Source organism: Nymphalis io, chromosome 12, assembly GCF_905147045.1.
Source record: "Nymphalis io chromosome 12, ilAglIoxx1.1, whole genome shotgun sequence".
NCBI classification, from domain to species: domain Eukaryota; kingdom Metazoa; phylum Arthropoda; class Insecta; order Lepidoptera; family Nymphalidae; genus Nymphalis; species Nymphalis io.
The window spans coordinates 3,590,847-3,610,551 of NC_065899.1; the positions used below are offsets into that span (position 1 = coordinate 3,590,847).

At 30.8% G+C, this 19,705-nt stretch overlaps 1 protein-coding gene across 9 annotated transcripts in view; it reads left to right on the forward strand.

The window, feature by feature from the left end:
* The window catches only part of LOC126772252 (uncharacterized), a 54,582-nt gene extending 40,681 nt beyond the window's left edge, over nucleotides 1-13,901 (forward strand). For 3 of the 9 annotated variants that reach the window (XM_050492536.1, XM_050492535.1, XM_050492530.1), the window contains exons 4-5: nucleotides 13,257-13,409; nucleotides 13,749-13,901. In XM_050492536.1, the coding sequence (XP_050348493.1) occupies nucleotides 13,257-13,409; nucleotides 13,749-13,900 (305 nt within the window). In that variant the 3' untranslated portion in view covers nucleotide 13,901. Of the gene's footprint in view, nucleotides 1-4,534; nucleotides 4,554-5,575; nucleotides 5,606-11,464; nucleotides 11,679-12,188; nucleotides 12,320-13,256; nucleotides 13,410-13,748 lie in introns of those variants that run through there. The other 6 variants (XM_050492534.1, XM_050492532.1, XR_007669633.1 and 3 more) reach the window with 5 other exon arrangements.
* The last annotated feature ends 5,804 nt before the right edge of the window (nucleotides 13,902-19,705 follow it).

Consider the following 19,705-nt stretch of genomic DNA (forward strand, 5'->3'; position numbering starts at 1 on the left):
ACTATTTGAAAATATGTAAGCGTATTTGAAATTTTAAGAATCATAACAAGACTGAATAATTTTATTTAAATGTAACTCTTGTATAAAATTTTAATTGCAACGTAAAATAACATATTCTGCGCTACTTGTAAATAAAGTTATAATTCAAAAGTCATACTTTATTTATTCATATTGATGAACATATTTTACAGGAAATTTGTGTTTTATTTATAAAACTTGTAAACGTGCAAATGGCCACCTGTGGGTAACTGGTCACCAATACCCCCAGCATGGGCACTGTAAGAATATAAACGATACCTTACATCGCCATACGCCGCCAACCTACACTAACTAACTCTTCAAACCGAAATACAACAATAGTAAGTATTGTTGTTTAGCGGTAGAATATATCAAAACAAAAGAGATGTACTGAATTGTTTATGTTATTTACAATGCCAATGTCTATGGAAGCTTTAAGCAACTAATGTGATGGTGTAGGCCACTTATGGTAAGCCTACACTATCACATGTCCACGTCAGTAGTTGGCTCCAATTTAAAATGAACAAATTAAAATAGTTAACACTTTTTATGTTGTCGTAGAATTATAATGACCGTTAGCTTATAATAAATCTGGACATATTGAAAACTGTGATATTCAAAACGTATGATTCAACTGGAAGAGCAAATGAGACAATTTAATTACAGGCACAAAAAGATACTAACATCAATGAACATATACTCTTTGCCGGGACAGAAGACACTGGATTTATGAGAGAAAAAAAACATCCTTTCAATTTAAAGCACATAAATATATTTTACTATTTAACTTTAACAGAATTAATCGCTCTGTTAAGAAATCATTTACAAATATTCATTAAAAAAACCAGTATTTATAACATTTAAAGATATATACTACGTATCCTTTGCTTGTCCGTCGCCTACAGAATGTAAATGGAAACTAAACTTAACAAAATAACGCGAAAAGTCGATAATACCTGGGTAGATAGCCGATAGTAATTGAAGAAAAAAGCGCTTCGCTGACGCTGATTGCAGAAAAAAGCAAAGAGAACTTTCTTTGTTACTAGCAATTCTGATGTATTTGAAATGAAAACTAATTATTTTGATTAGCATTAAATTAGTCATTGTTTTCTATAATATAAATAAAAAATCCTTAAAAAATGTACAAACTATACTTCAGACGTGGATTCATATGGATGATTCTAAAAAAAAATAATTAATTATTCGCTAAATAAACTTTCAACTTCCCTAATTAAGTATTAATACTAATGCGAACTTGTTGTTATTAACGCAATTGTAGTGATTAAAAAACGTTCACGAAGTATTTTGATATGAATATTGAACGTGCTATTAAATGCATGCTCAGTTTAACACTAATTGTTAATTGACTCATTAATTACATATAGAAATCGCCGTGTCCCAATACACGCAAACACAAATATCTAAACGACGGTAAATACCCATTTAGCCAAAACAAATATTTGAAATGTGTAACGATCAAACTGGCAATTGTAAAGGTAGCTCATTTATGATAACTATTGCTATTATAAAAGTTAATGTATTTCAGAATTCTGCTCCAAAGCGGATTGGTGGCTTCACATGAAGCAGATTTTTATCCGCGTCACATAGGTTTTCTTGCGATGTTTTTCTTGAAATGAACTTCGTTATTATAATACAAATTAAGCAAATGAAAATTTAATAGTGGTAGTTAACGTATTCGGTCAGAAATTCCGAAATACGTAAAAAAATCACTATAAAAATCAGTAAGTAAGCGGGTTCCAGATTTAATAAAGGCAAATATATAGAACAGGTCACGGTGCAAACGTATAAAAAAAATCGAATGAAATCTCCTAAATGCTAGCTAGTCTCGTTTTTATTGGATGGACACGTTAAACCTTAATGTTCTCATTTAAAATTCTATTCCTTATATCTCTTTCACGCCTCGTCGGCCTGAACGGCTGAATCTTTTCAATTCTACTTCCATTCTAATATCATTCTTATTCTTAATCTTTTTCCTGACTTTAATGCTATAAATTTCAGGCTACCGGAAATATGGCTTTATTATTTTTAAATAATATGGATAGACTTTTCAAATTATGCTTTTATTCAGCTTATTGTTGCATTCATTATTAAGGAGGTGAAGCCAATTTTATGTCTGGGTTTAACAAGAGCTGAGTTTGTTTGTGTTTAAAATAAATCCTTTTGATTTCAAATCTGGAAAACCACTACGTGTTAGTAATTAACCTCGTACTAGGCGACGCAAGCAGTGGGATAGGCTAGTACTTTTTTTCTAATGAATTGAATCACCAATGCTGTATCTGCTTATACCATTCCAGCAACTTGTACCTCAACAACATTCAAGTAACTTGTACCTCGATTTTTCTTACTTTATAAATAATATGGCCCATTAAAAATAACATTCAAACTGATGGAATAGCAGCATTCAACTCAGCTGATGGAGAAGTTCAACACGTGAGATGACAAATAAAATTTTGACTCGATTAATAAATTTTTTATGTAAGAAAGATGGTTTTACATATGTATTTGCATACTTGAAAATTTTTCGTCATCGCAAGAGAATTGACTAAAGAAAATGTAAATCTAATTTCACAATTGTCATATTTTCGACGAAATTCATCAGAGCAATCTGAATATGAAAGTAAATTTATATGTATGACATTTCTCTTTAAGTGGAAATTACAATGTAGATAAGAACAAAGTTATACTTCGAAATTACAAACAAATAAGTTATCTTGAACATAACTACACATAAATAATATAAAAAGTGGTCTCAGGCACCCAGACGACTAAACATGTGGGACAGCAACAAGCAGAGGAAAAATCTTTCATTTCATCATGAGAGACAAACAAAGCTTCCTCCAGACTAACGTCAACAAATGCGCCGGAGCTAGGACCTGATACTGCAATCCATGAAAGAGTGGCAAACCGACTTGGCTGTGGCCTGCGGGCCCTATTTCATCCCTCTCTTACCTCACTGGATAGGGGACTTGGAAGGCACCGTGGTGATCCTAATTTGGAACAGAACAGATCCCCCTCTCTCACTCATTGAGAACGGTTCGGGCTACGTAGTGGCGGGGTGGGGAGAGTACATAATTGTGGAAACGTACTTTTCCCCCAACCAGAGCTCGATCTCCGGATCTTTTTCGGCTCTGTCAGACCTGCGGTGTCCAGGTAGTCACCGCAGGCCGACGATCGGTCTCGGCGACTTCAACGCAAAATTGCGTGCCTGGAGAAACCCTGCCACGAATCGTCCAGGGCCACCAGGTATGAGCTCTACTCTCTAGCCTGTCTCTACTTAACAGGGGGTAGGTGCACACCTGCGTGCACCAGCAGGGAGGGTCCGTGGTGGAGCTTTCATTCGCCACCCCTGTCGCAGCACAAAGAATGAGGAATTGAAGGGTAGAGGAGGAGGTGGAGATTTTGTGGGCCCATGAATACATTTGGCTATGCGGCCATGGTACCGCGCAGGTTACCACGTCTAAGATGTACTGGTACATTGGCGGTGGTAGTCAATGCCCATCAGGTGAACGTACACGTACTCGTTTGCCCCCTCTTACAGAAAAAAATATTTTACTGAATATTCAATTCAGTGCTCACTCCAGCTCACTGCTACACGGAGGAATTAGTAAGTATTAACTTAATTGATCCATAAAAATAAAATTTCTGGTTTTTATAAATAAAATAATAATCTTGTTCATTAATTCTTCGAGTAACTATGAGTCCAATAAAGGATCAGTCACAAATACAATTATAGCTCGTTATAGTTACGAATTTGATCCAGTTTTTTCTATTTATTTTCTTAAAGATATACCTAATTTCAAATTAAATAATTAAAATTTACCTAATTTTATCATCTTTCTTCAAATTTTGCTATAACAAAAAGAAAAACCAAGAAATATTTAAAATTTGTACGGAATCCACCACAAATATTTTAACAACAATAGAAAAAAACATAAGTTTTGACTGTACTTGGTAAATAGCAACATATGTATAAAAGGCAAACGGGAATTGCAAATGCACACTACGAATTGGACATCATGGCAGTTAGGGGTTGTTTGTTATATTTCGCATTTGTTGGACTCCAACTCCAAGTTTCAAGTACCTCGGTAGCAGGTAAGTTGCTCCGGCAATATAGCTATTAATAGTGACCCTTGGAATCAAAACTTCTATGTTTAATTTTATATTTTAAATAAAAAACAAGCTAATAGTTAAAGCATCGAGTGTTACAATCAATTCACAATATGTCTTATAAATATGTAGTTACAATATTTCTGTACAAGAATCATATAATATAAATATTGATTAATTCTTTTAGGTCCAGTGCCTTTGACTTGTTTCCTTCAGAACCAAAATTTCTTTAACATATTTAGTAGTAGAGCTGAAGTTACTTCTTTAACACATGCGGCTTCAAAACATCCTCCACATTTTGACACTATTCGAGTAAAGGCTATTAATTTGTACAAGGATGGATGGATATTTAATACAACAAACCTAGAATTTAGCGGCCTAAATAATGCAGTCTTAGAAGACTATGGGTAAGTAAAATTTCAAATATAAGTTAATATATTATTTTCTACTACTTCACAAAGTGTTAAATATAACTTAGTTATGAATTCGAATAAATAAAGTAGGTGGATGAGGACCAATTATAGCATTGATATTTATCTAGAAGGCGGCATTGGTCTAAGAATGTGCTGTTATTATATTAGTCCACTACAGGTAGGGGTTATTGCTAGTTTCGTCTTGGTTGCATGACAACATTAGCCAACTTCTATAACACATCAGTGCTTTGTATTGTTCCTTTGCAATTTGAAGTGTAATTTCAGATAATAATGTCCTCCAGACCGATTTTGGCCAAGGCGGCTAATCCCAAGAGAGATTAGCCAAATACGCAGGAAATATTATAGTGTACAAGTGTGTGCGCAAACACAGGTGCACTCTCTATTCCCTAACTCTCATAATCCGATGGGACGACAATCCGACACTACCGGAAAGAGTTCAGGTGCAGGACCAACGGTCTTACGTGCTTTCCGAGACACGGGAGTGTACACACTTCCAACTTCCAGACTCCGGGCTGCTACTGAGAATTTTCTGACAGAAAAACCCAATAACTTTTTATTGGCCCGACCTGGGAATTGAACCCAGTACCTTCGAGTCTGCGGCCTTACGTCAAGCCACTAGACCAACGAGGCATTTGCAATTTCAGATACAAGATATACGCTTAACATCCTGCTATAAATAAATAAAATTGACGTTACGGCATAAGTATTCTTTATAATATACCAGAAGATGCTTCACACGATTTGTGGAATCAGGCATGTAGGTTATAATTTGGTTTTCATTTATTATGAACAGATCAAAGTAACTTATAGTTAAAATGTTTGTAGACAAATACTAGAATAGATGAATGAATAGGAATTCGTCAAAGATTTCAATGATGTCAAATTATGTTTCAGATTTGATTTTGACTCAAATATTTTGCACTTAACCTTCCATGCGGATATGATGGTCACGTGTCAATACAGTACAGATGGATATTTATTTTCACTTCCCATTTGCGGTGCAGGTTCCTGTATAGTGTATCTAAGTAAGTTTTACAAAGAAATCAATTTAGTATTGAAATAAATTGCACTTTACAAAAAAAAAGAAAATACTTATATACTCACAACATTGGCAATATATTTTATGGGTTATGCCTTTTACAAGTAATAAAGCCTTTTTCTAGTGGCTTTGAAAGAGAGAAATTACTATCATCCGAAGTATATATGTCTACTTGCTATTTTTTATATATTATATGTTCATATAAATATTTAATCTACTGACGTAGTTAGTTACAAACAAGTGTAGGAGCATATAATTATGTACATTGCAAAATTACCAAGTGGATAAGATAAGATAAATACCTATATAATTAAGTTCTGATAGATTTTTTCATGATATATAAACAATTCATTTTTAAATCAGTACAGAGAAATTGTCAGAAAAGCTGCGTGTCTCTGAAGAAATTTAGTTACATATTTGTACATGCTAACTATCAACGGAGTATTAGGATATTATTTATAGTCAACACTTTATATTTCACATTGAAATATTGCTTAAAAATATTTAATAATATTCACATTTCAGAAAATATTCAATTCGGCATGATCATGCCATTTAATGTTGTACAAGAGTATAGTCAAGAGTTTATAAATCTTAAGAACTATCGTTACTTTTACGACGTCAGAGATGATGCTAAAATTACATTAACCAATCTTTACTTTGGCGATAAGAAATCAAGTGAGTTGATATATGTATATAATATTTTCTATATATGTTATAATAATTATATTTCACTTGTGGAAAGGCCGCAGACGGATATAGAAGTATGTGAGAACCTCCTACTTATCCCTTATTCTATCGACAAACATGATTTCTTCATATAGCTGTGTTGGAGGGGTAAGTATGCCAGTGTAAGTATAGGCACAAGGAATATAACATCTCATTTTTTTGCTTACTGTTGGTTATTTTTATTTATTATTACTAATCGATTCAAAACTATCTCCTGCAATAATGCAAAGCCCTGGATGCCTTTTTTGTTTCCAGGATATGCTTAAACATCAACCACAGAGGCAGACATCAGCTAATAATTTAATACCCTTTTTTATTTTTACAAACTCAAAGTATGACTTTGTCAAAGTATAAGTTGAATGGACTAAATCAATAAATTTGAGCAATTTATATAGCAAAATTCTCGCAATTATATCATATTATACACGTAACATAAAATCACAAATACCAATTATTTACTATGTTCTTTTAATCTATATTCAAAAGTAGTAATTTTTTTTATTTATAAGACTTAAAACCCCTATAAATGTAAATTGTTGTGTAAGCTTTTTTTTTAGGTGCCAAAATGCTGCATCTCATGAACTACAATTGGAAATTCATCACAGAACGATATTCACCGATTTTCATAGACGCAGCTGCTGAACATATATTTCAAATGTTTAGATATAATATGATTAACATGCCTTTAAAGAGTCAAATTGGTTGCTAATTAGAAATGTTTAAGAATAATGTTTTAATTATTATTCTAAGAAAAAGTTTCTAAATGTTTGCTAAATTGTTATTTAAATTTATAGTTATTTTAAAGTATTTGTAATTTAGCGTGTAAATATCAATATAATTCAAATATTCATGTTTAATATTCATTATATTTATTATAATTATTTTAAAAACTTTTTATATTAATTTTGGTCAATGTCAATTTGCTTCTATTGTTTTTGTTTTATATACAGAAGGGACAGTTTCTTAGTATTTCAAATTACCTAAAAATATATTAAAAAGACCAACGGGCTTGAATGGAAATTTTGTACCGCTACTAAAATTTCGTGTTTTAGGATATATTTTTATGATAGACAAGCCCTTTTTAAATTCTTAGATTTTTAGAACTTGGGACGTAAAAGTTATTATAAATAAATAAGCTAGTGTTAGATACCGGTTCATAGTTATCATAATACTCAGTTTTTTGTCGTCCGTATGACCATAGTCTTTTGTAATGCAAAGGGCTATAGTTAAATGTTTTATATCAATTATCATCCATTATTGTAGAAGCAATTATCAATTTTAGGAATCAATTGTAATTGCAATTTTTTTACGATAATAATAATTAATTCATATTGATTTATTCAATTATCGTTAATGAAATAATTGAATGCTTTAATTTAGTAAATACTTATACGAATTTTTACCGAATTCTAATAAATGTTTTATTTTATTTTTCTAACTGTTAAAAAGTAAAATATTTTTGACTCAAAATAAAACAATATTAATAATCTCTCCTTTCATTTCCCTAAGAACTATTACTACCTAAATTTAAACTAAATTATAACCAAGGACGTTTAAAAATTAAAATCTACTTATATTAATAGCTTTTTTCATAGTGGTTTTATGTAAGCACGTCTGGTGTAACACTACATGTGTTGGTGGGGAATAACCCACCCAGACTACATAGCAGTACTAGTATTTTTGTATTTCGGTTTGTAGGATGAGTGAGACTACAGGTTCTGCGTGGCGGAGTGTAACTACAGCCATAAGGGCCATAACATCTTAGTTCCCAAAGTTGGTGGCGTATTAGCAATGTAAGGAAAGGTTAATATTTCTTCCGGTCCTAAATTCTATGCGCGGTGGTGACCACTGGCCATCAAGAGATCCATTTGCCCATCCACCTATATACTTTATTAAAAAATTTCAATTTATTTGTCACAAAAAATATAACATTAATAAAAAGCTAGATTAAAGCAAATTATGTTATTTTTAAAAACATTACACTACTTTTTGATATTTTATGAGTGAATTCGTATAGCACATAATAACACATCATATATATTATATATGAACACAATAGAGGCGGAGAAATTACTGTGCCCGGTACTGTGTTGTTACAAATGTATTATATTATTTAAGCAAATCAGATGAGGTCCTATCTATGTAACTCGTTAAAAGCGTCTACAGAATCAAAACTGTAATCATAATAAAATATTTAAAGATGATTTGAATAACGTTTATATATTTATATTTACTTATTTTATAAAGTATTTTAATAAAAATCTTGAAAATTAATTTAAATAATATGAATTTTATGTAACGAACGACAAATTAATATGCAACATTGATTTAGGTCTTCTAATACCATTATATTGAATTTTAAAATCTGTTGTCATTTTGCATGTCATTGAAAATTTACATAAATGAATAATTTGAAATTTAAATAAAAACTTTACTAAAAGTTTTTTGGCATTATAAATAAAATAATAATAATAATTACGTGTAAAGTATTACATAACTGCCTCGTGTAGTACTGCCTCGTACGTCTAGTGGCTAGATGTATGGCCACAGACCCGGATGTCCTGGGTTCAATTCCGAGGTCGGGTCAGTAAAAAGTTATTGGTTTTTTCTGCCGAAAATTTCTCAGTAGCTGCCTGGAGTCTGGAAGTTGAAAGTATTACACTCATAATATTTATTTTAAATTAAGCGATCATCCGCCAAATGCGGAACAATACGGCTCGAATAGGCTTTGTTTCATATATTCTCATTTTTATTTAGCACTAGTTACACCGTGCAGCTTTAACCGCGATAAACGTTACTGCTGCGCCCCCGTGGATTGTATGTGTCGTGATGTTATATAGCTTTCTCAATAAATTGACTAATCTAATGCGAATTTCTATTTTTAATTGGTCATTTACTACGCGCTCAAACAAAGTACAATGTGTAGTGACATTGATATGACTTTTGATGTACCTACGTATATATTAAATTATTCAATATGAAAATATGTTTAATTCAAAATTAATATTAATAGCATCGAAAACTGAAAACACGTTTTATATATTGATAATATAAAATTTATTTGTAAATGTAAATGTCGTCGTAAAAGAAGTTTGAAGTGGCATTTAATTAGAATATTATAACACGAAAACAACATTACAAGAAACCTATCGGTACATTTCTTGATCGTGTTCTTGCAGTCTGTAGTTACTTCGCGCTTGTAGTTTTTAATTTTACATTTCAGTATATTTTTATATTAATTTATTTTGTCGGGTACCATAATAAAAACAATAATGGCTTATATATTTAAATTTTTCAATTTTGATTTCATACTGTTAAATATTTAAACAATTTATACTTTTAAAAAACAACCAACAGAAATAATACTAAAAATCAATTAGCTTTATAATACATAAATTGCTTTCTTATATTATAATATATTACGGTTAAAACGGCATAGAAAAATACACACAATACATTACACTATATTTTGTAAATTGCTAATCAATAAAATTAACAAACAAAAAAAACTATTGAATGGGACGAGCATTCGGACCACCTGATGCTAAGTAGTCACCAAGGCCCATAGACATTAGCATTGTAAGAAATATTAACCATCGCTTACATGGCGCATTGCCACCAACCTTGGGAACTAAGATGTTATGTCCCTTGTCCCTGTAATTACACTGACTCTCTCACCCTTCAAACCAGAACATAAAAATGCAAGGTACTGCTGTTTTGCGGTAGAATATCTGATGAGTGGATGGTACCTACCTAGACGAGCTTGCACAAAGCCCTACTACCAGTAAAATGATAAGATCGTGCAAATCGTTGCTGTCCCATCAGATCAAATAAACACACGCTTCGATCTATTTGCTTCATCGGAAAAGAGCTTAAAATTTTTCATGGTTCGCAATATCCCTTATAAATAAACTAGCTCTTTACCCACGGCTTCTCTCATAATTCAGAATCGCCGAATACCAATTTCTTATTTTCATACAAACTTTCATCCACTGCCTTTGGGGTTCCATTTTCAAAAATAATTTTTTGTGCTAAACTACTGTGTAAAAAGTACCCGTATGTAAATATTCATAGTGCTAGCCCCAGTAATTTGGGATGTGTTTTTTATGTCAGTCAGTAAGTCAGTAATTCTTTTATATATAGATTAAATTCAAACACAAACATTCTAATTGTTTCTAAATTGTAATTAAACAAGCACTTGAATGTAAACGCCAATAGCATGAATATTTTTTGTTTTATAATAAATATTGATGATTTTATAAATCCTGAAGCAAATATAAAAACGCGATTTTCTACCACGTAAAATTCTTAAAGGTTACTTATTTATATTACTGCAGTCTTATAGTGTTTTAAGAAGCATTTTTATAGAATTTATAACTTGTACATCAGCTTGCCATGAACCTGATAGTAGTATTTAAACTTGTTAAGTAACCTCGTATTTGAGAGAAGAAAAAGGCTTAGAGATTGTTCCACTATGGTGTCTAATATTTTGTGTTTAAATATAGCATGGACGAGAATTTAACTAACTACACATCTGCAATATACGCATCCAAAAAAGATCAGTCATAACTACAGTTATAGTTATCAATTTATTACAGTTTTGCAAATTATAATATCTTCTTCAAGGGTTTAATTTCAAATTAAATATTCAAAATTTACTTAATTTTAATTTTGTTACTTGAATTTTACTACAACGAAAAGAAAAACCAATAAATATTTAAAATGTGTACGGAATCCATCACAAATATTTTAACAACAATGAAAAAAAAAACATAAGTTTTGACTGTACTTGGTAAATAGCAGAATATGTATAAAAGGCAAACGGGAATTGCAAATGCACACTTTACGAGTTGGACATCATGGCAGTCAGGGGTTGTTTGTTATATTTCGCATTTGTTGGACTCCAACTCCAAGTTTCAAGTACCTCGGTAGCAGGTAAGTTGCTCCGGCAATCTAGCTATTAATAATGATCCTTTGAATCAAAAACTCTGTTTAGTTTTATATTTTAAATAAAAATTAAACTTTAATAGTTAAAGCATCAAGTGTTATTATAAGTCACTACATGTGAATATTTGTATACAAGAATCATATAATATAAATAGATTAATTGTTTTAGGTACAGTGCCTTTGACTTGTTTCCTTCAGAACCAAAATTTCTTTAACATATTTAGTAAAAGAACTGAAGTCACTCCTTATGGGGCTTCAAAAAATCCTCCACAGTTTGACACTATTCGAGTGAAGTCAATTGACTTGAACAAAGATGGATGGATATATAATACAACAAACCTAGAATATAGCGGCCTAAATACTGCAGTTTTAGAAGACTATGGGTGAGTTAAATTTCAAATATAGTTTAATTTATTATTTTCTATTGCTTTATAAAGCTATATCCAAAATACAACTTAGTTATGAATTAGAATAAATAAAGATGGTCGTTGAGGACCGGTTATAGCATTGATATTTATCTAAAAAGGTGACATTGGGTCTAAGAATCTAATATTATTATATTAGTCTACTGGATGTAGGGGTTTTAGCTAGTTCTGTCTAGTTTGCATGAAAACATTAGTCATCTACTATCATCATTGCTATTGCTTCTTTGCATTTTGAAGTGTAATTTCAGATACAAGATATTATTACATGTTTAACACACTGTTGTAAATAAATAAAAATAGACCCAACCGCAAGTCTTTTTAATAATAACCAGAAAATGCTTCCTACGATTTGTGGAAACAGTCTGAGCAGAGTATAGTAACTTATAGTTAAAATTTGTGTGTAGGATATATTGAGAAATAGGAAATCGTGAGGATTTCGATGATATTAATATTAAAATTCTTTTTCAGATTTAATTTCAAGTCTAATATTATACACTTAACCTTCCATACGGATATGTTGGTCACGTTACAATACATGACAGATGGATTATTATTTTCACTACCTATTAATGGTGCAGGTTCCTGTACTTCATACTTCAGTAAGTTTTTCAAAGAAATCAATTTAGTATTGAAATAAATTACTGCACTTTACAACAACAAAAAAAAAATACTTCTGCCAATGGGACTCGTTTAAGCAATAGATAATTTTACTAATATATTTGAAAGGTACCAAATGATTGTCATCCATACATATAATAAAAATGGTAATAACTGATTGCTGTCTGTATAATAATATCTTCCATGTGGAAGATATTATTATTGGGGGCCTTTATCAACGCAATAGAATTCAAAACAATGATTGTTAGAATTTTTGTGCGTTTGTGTACGTTAATCTTAAAAACAACTTAACTGGTTTTTATTTAATGTATTGTGGCAAACTTAACTAAAAATTTAGTGTTTTTTTTCAATCGGCTTATAAATAAAAATGTTATCTCAATTTAAAGAATCACGTCGAACATTCATTTGATAAAAATGCTAAAAAATAACTGTTCAGTCGAATTGGCTGAAACTTTAGCTACCTATACTTGATAGTCTATAAAATGATGATTGAAAGCTTATAGGAACAAAACAAAGTTAAAAAATGGTCAGTTTCAGAGATTAAGATAATTCCAATGTAAGTTGAGCTCAGATCTACATGATCATCATATATAGGGTTCAGCTTATGAAAGGCACGTACGTTGAAGACGCACGGTGCTCCCTGGTAACAGGGACCTGGTAGACCTCTGTCTGTATTCGTTTGAAATGTAGTTTGTTAGGTTAGGATAGTAGATTTTTTTTTTAAAAACTGTACACATTACGGATTAAAAAAATATAGCAATATATTTAATACACATTTCTTTCCTTTTTCTATACTTCATATTTAACGAGCTATTGGTTAGAAAAAGTATATTACGGCGTTTTTTTCATCAATGAACAGTAAGCACTTTATTTTTAACATTGAAATATTGCATGAAATATATAATATTTACATTTCAGATAATATTCAATTCGGTATGATCATGCCGTTTAATTTTCGAGAAGAGAATGGTCAACAGTTTATAAATCTTAGGAACTATCGTTACTTTTACGACGTAAGAGATGGTGCTAACTTTACTTTAACCAATCTTTACTTTGGAGATAAGGAATCAAGTGAGTTGATATATAATATATATAATATTTTCTATTTATCTTATAATAATTAAATTTCACTTGTGAAAAGACTGCAAACCAGTATGTATGGGAGTCTCCCACTTATCCTACTCTCGCTTATTATATAGGATATTGAAAAACATAATTTCTTAATAGTGCTGTGTTCCAATAGTCTATGTGACACTTTGCCATCGCGTGACACATTTTTTTGTTTACTGTTAGTTATGACTAATTCAAAAGTAGATTTTTATTTTTATTTTTCTGTGCGACTTAAAACCCCATATACTAATAAATTGTGGTGATTGTAAAAAATAAGTCCAATCCATTATTTTATTTTAGGTTCCAGAATGCATCATCTTTTGAACTACAATTGGAAATTTATCACAGAACGATATTCACCGATTTTTATAGACGCAGCAGCTGAACATATGTTTGATATGTTTAGAAATAATCTGCTTGGCATGCCTTTAAAGGGCCAAATTAGTTGCTAATTAGAAACGTTTAAAAATAATATATTCATTTTTTATTTCAGAAATTTTAAAAGTTTAAGCAAATTGGTATTTAATTTGAAGATTCCTTAGTATTTCAAATGACCTAAGAAAATATATTAAAAACGTTAAAACATTAAAAAAGTTCAATACAAGATATAAAAGACGATGTATATTTAAAGTAGTAGAATAAAAATAACGTAATTTTACGTTACTTTTATATTCTATTATAATGCAAACAGCTAAACTTAAATGTTTTATGTAAATTGTTATCTATTATTGTAGATTTTTAATTGATCAATTTTAGTAATCGACTAAAATTGCGTTTTTTTTTAAATTCGTATTAATTAAATAATTTTGATTTATACAATCGTTAATGAAACAATTGAATGTTTGAATTAAGTAAAGACTTATTATGCAAAATTTTATTAATTCTAATTAATGTTTTTTTATCCAGCTGTTAAAAACTAATGTATTTTTGACTCGAAATAGAACAAAATTAATAATCCTCCCTTTTATTTCCCGAAGAACTATTACCATCAAAATTATATAAGCTCTTTTCATAGTGGTTTTATGTAAGCCTGCCTTGGTAAGTTGGTAGGTAATAAACTTATCAAATATTCTACCGCTGAATAGCACTAGTATTGTTGTGTTCTGGTTGAGTGAGCCTAGGTTCTGTGTGGCGGAGTGTAACTACAGGCACAAGGGACATAACATCTTAGTTGATAGGTTGGTGGTGCATTGGCAATGTAAGGAATGGATAATTTCTTACATTGCCAATGCCATACCACCAATAAAAAAAACTTGAGGTCGATTTATTTGTCACAAAAAATAAGTAACATATTAATAAAAAGCAATATTTATGCATATTATGTTATTTTTAAAAGCATTTACATACATATAATGATAATAATATAATATTCTGGGACATTTTTCACACACGGCCATCTGATCCCAAACTAAGCCTGTACAAAGCTTGTGCTATGGAAACCAGACAACTGATATACTACATATACTACTTTTCTTTTTTAAATACATACTTATGTAGACAATTACACCCAGACTCAGAACAAACAGACATGTTCATGCACACAAATGTCTGTCCTGGGTAGGAATCGAACACACAACCTTCGGCGTGAAAGGCAAGTATCTACCAACCACGCCAACAGACTCGTCAATATTTAAATAAATATTCGAGCAAAAATATTTGTATAGCACATAATAACACAATATATAAGCAAAGTAGAAGCGCTATCAGGACAGGTATGTATGTAACTGTTATAAACAAACTATTTACAGCAATAAAACTGTAATACTAATAATATATTTAATTATGATATGTGTAACATTAAGCGGACTCTGGCGTTACTAGGCCGGGAAAACGCTAGGCAGAAGAAGAAGAAGGTGTAACATTCTTACAATTCTTTCTAACTTACTTATTTTATAAAGTATTTTAATCAAAATATTTAAAATTATATTAATAAAAAAAGAATTGTATGTTATGTACGGCAAAATTATACTCTTTCAATCAGTAAGCTGGAGTAAGCTTCTCAAACAAAAATTCTCAAGCACAGTGGAAGGAAGCCTTATCCCCGCAATAGGCCATATAGTAATATAAATACATATACTTATAATGGCTTATATATAAAACGTTATTTAGTCGGTGTTAGTTTATGTGTAATGTATTTGTTAGGTACCTTAATAGAATAAAAATTTGATTAAATCATAAAAAAACTTAGGTGTAAAACATATAACTCTTCATGTTTTAAAGTAAGTTAAAAATGATGTCAGTAAATACGATTCAAAATATATATCTTAATTTTCTATATAAAAATTGTAAAGCAATGGGCTTTAAAATCAATAAAATATATGATTTCAAGGGTCAATGTTACAATAAATATTCTTTATATTAAAAAAGGAAGAATATTTATAAAAAAATGTAAATTATTAATTTTGGACAACGAATAGAAATAATGTAGTGAAAGCGCTTAAACCAAATTAATTGAGAATTTATAACAACGAAAACGAATCAATCACGTAGACAATTTAGGATTTACACCGTCGTCCTGTCATCGAGGTGACTCTCAAAATATTTATTTTAAATTAAACGATCATCCGCGAATAGGCTTCGTCTCATATATTTTGATATTTATTTAGTGCACTTAGCTGCACCACGCGGCTTCAACCGCCACTCGTTACTGCTTCGTCCCCGTGGATTTTATGTGTCGTGATGTTACATAGCCTATAACCTTTCTCAATAAATTGACTAATCTAATGCATATATTATTTTTAAATAGAAAATTTTCTAAGCGTTCAAACAAATCATATTTATTATAATAAATATAAATTATGTAAGCGTCCCAATAGAAATGTTATGTATTGGTATGGTAAGACAACGAGCGAGACGGGACATCGGAGTAAATTTTTTAAGGCACACACACACACACTTCCAGACTCCGGACTGTTACTGAGAATTTATTGGCCCAACTTGGGGTTTGAACCAGGAATGTTTTAGCTACTATACGCTAAGAAAAACGTGAGCCATACAAATCATAACGCGTGGAATGACGGAAAATATCTAGTGGCATTTTGCCTTATTCTCTTTCATCAAAGAAGACGACGAGACGAAGAACTTTTAAAAATGTTGCTTAATATTTGGAATCCGAATGCAAACCACTCATTATATTTTTTATATAGTATAGGTAGGCACCTGATGGCAGTGGTCACCAACGCCCATAGACATTGGCATTGTAAGAAATGTTAACCATCACTTACATCGCCAATGCGTCACCAACCTTGAGAACTAAGATTTTATGTCCTTAAAATAGAAAAAACAAAATAATATTGTCATATAACGTATAATTTCTTAGTTTTCAATTCAATTTCCTTTTTAATTTCACAAATACTTTTTTATAGTTTACATTAAAGGCACCAACAATCATATGTCATAGATATACCTAAGCATTTTGATATAAAATAGTTGATTGTAACCATACGTTCTGGAAAACTCACATTTCGATAAAAAATAGGAATAGAAAACGACAAAATAACAGGCAATTGATGTAAAGAGATAAACAGTAAGGCGATATGACGAATAATAGTGGTAAAATTTAAAAAATAATTTAATAAACTCACGCTTGAGATACCTTAATTAGTACATAAATTTTAACTTTATTTTAACATGAATATTAACTAACTAATGAAGTACTTATTGCTGTTTGGTGTTGGAATAAGTGATAGGTACCAATCCAGATATGCTTGCACAAAGCACTACCATCAAGTAAATAAATACAAAATTTGCATTTATCTACAGGAATAAAATTTATGTTATAATAATATCCCGGGACATTATTCACACACGGCCATCTGATCCCAAATTAAGCTTGTACAGAGCTTGTAATACATACTTAAATATATATATATATATATAATTACACTCAGACTCAGGACAAACAGACATGCTCATGTACACAAATATCTGTTCTGGGTGGGAATCAAACCCAAAACCAAAATGGCGGTCCGAATCGGCGTGAAAGGCAAAAGTTGTAAATAGAAGTTAGATAAAAATGTTCTCCAAAAAGTTGACATTTTTTTCATTGAAAGAATGTCAGACGAAATAATTATAAGATTATTTATGAACATAAATGGAATTGAAGAAATTTATGCTGAAGTTAATTTCTAAATAAACTTAATTAAGCTGACATTTAATATTAATGCTTTTTTAGATAACCGTACCGTAACCGTAACAGCCTGTGAATGTCCCACAGCTGGGCTAAAGGCCTCCGCACCTCTTTTTTTTTTGAGGAGAAGGTTTGGAGCTTATTCCACCACGCTGCTCCAATGCGGGTTGGTGGAATACACATGTGGCAGAATTTCAGTGAAATTAGACACATGCAGGTTTCCTCACGATGTTTTCCTTCACCGTCAAGCACGAGATGAATTATAATCACAAATTAAGCACATGAAAATTCAGTGGTGCTTGCCCGGGTTTGAACCCACGATCATCGGTTAAGATTCACGCGTTCTTACCAATTGGCCATCTCGGCTTTTAGATAACAAATGTGTGTAAATATTCAAGTCAGTCGATTGGCTAGAACTGGTTCAAAATTCATTACTAAGGCGACAATGTATGCGACATTAATATGACTTTCAATGTACTTACAAATATATTCAATTATTCAATATGAAAATATATTTAATGCACAATTAATATTAATAGCATCGAAAACTGAAAACAAGTAATATATATATTGATAATATAATATTTATTTGTAAATAAATGTCGTCGTGAAAGAAACAACTTTGTTCTTAGTAGAACTGTAACAAGGATAACTTTCAGAAACTAGTTTTCATTCATCAGGCTTTCATCCTAAAAGCAAGTTTTAATTAGACAATTATAACACGAAAACAATATTATAAGAAACCTATCGGTACTTCTCTCGATCGTACTCTTGCAGTCTATAATAATCTATTCAAGTACTTTTCCGAGTGCCAAGCACTAGTAGTTTTCAATTAAATATACTTATCTGGTTTTTAAATGGTTATTATAAATTTCAGTACATTTTTATATTAATTGATTTTGTCGGGTACTACCATAAAAAACAATAATGGCTTATATGGCTTATAAAAACTTTTATTTCTTATTTCGTACTATTGAATATTTTAAGAATTTACACTTTTTAAAAACAACCAAATAAATAAAACTAAAAACCAATTAGACTTTTAAAACATAAATTGCTGTCTTATAAATATATAATATATGACGGTCAACACGACAATTGCATAAAAACCACACACAATACATTATAATATATTTTGTAAAGTGCTAATTATTAAAAAAAAACTAAATAGCATAAATATATATTTAATACAAAATTTATCATGCGAATGTTGCTATCCTGTGTTAACGATGAGTTTTGAGCACATAATAATTATGCGCTCAAATTGCACTCTAGTTATGACATGCACTTTTATTTAAAAATACCCGCGAACTTTGGCACGATTTTTATCGGATTTAAATAAAAATAATTTCGGCCAAACATGTTTTTATTTGTTAATTACTTAGAAGTTGCAGAAAAAATACTTGTTGACATAAATGTGAACATCATTCTGAAATGTATGATGAATAAGATAACATTAATAAACAAAACGCAAAAAAAATATCGTCTGTAAACAATTTTTGAAAATATTCTCTTATGATATCTCTCAGCCGTATTTAGATGGGTCTGGCGCGCCCTAGCGCACGAAATGCCTACGCCGGTCTCGTTGTAGACTTACTGCCGGTCTTAACCGGATCGACGTGCGATCTGCCTTTCCTTGCCCTATTACAAAATCCCTTTAAAAATTAATCTTTGTTTAAAAATATCATAATTTGCAATTTTACTCAATTAAAAAAGATACATGAACAGATGGATAACGAATGAAATCCATTCCGTCTTTCCTTCATTTCCATTTTACTTCAACGAAATGATAAATAAAAGCCATCTTTATTGCTTTAAGTGAATGACGATATCTTCAAGGAAGCCATTAGCAGCTAATGTGACACCAGATCATTTATTCTAAGAGTAATGGTTGTATCGCGAGGGCTTGAATATATAATAATGCTTTTTAACATAAATGATTATCATATAATTCCGTTAAATGAGTGAAATTGCTTTGATATTTAAATATGAATTTATGATAAAATTTATCACATTGTTGAGAAAGGTGCAGATATCATTTTTATTTGTTCTCTTATCATCAATTATGATTCTGATATGTCTAGTTATAAAACATATTGAGCCCAACTAGCACAGACCCATTATAACG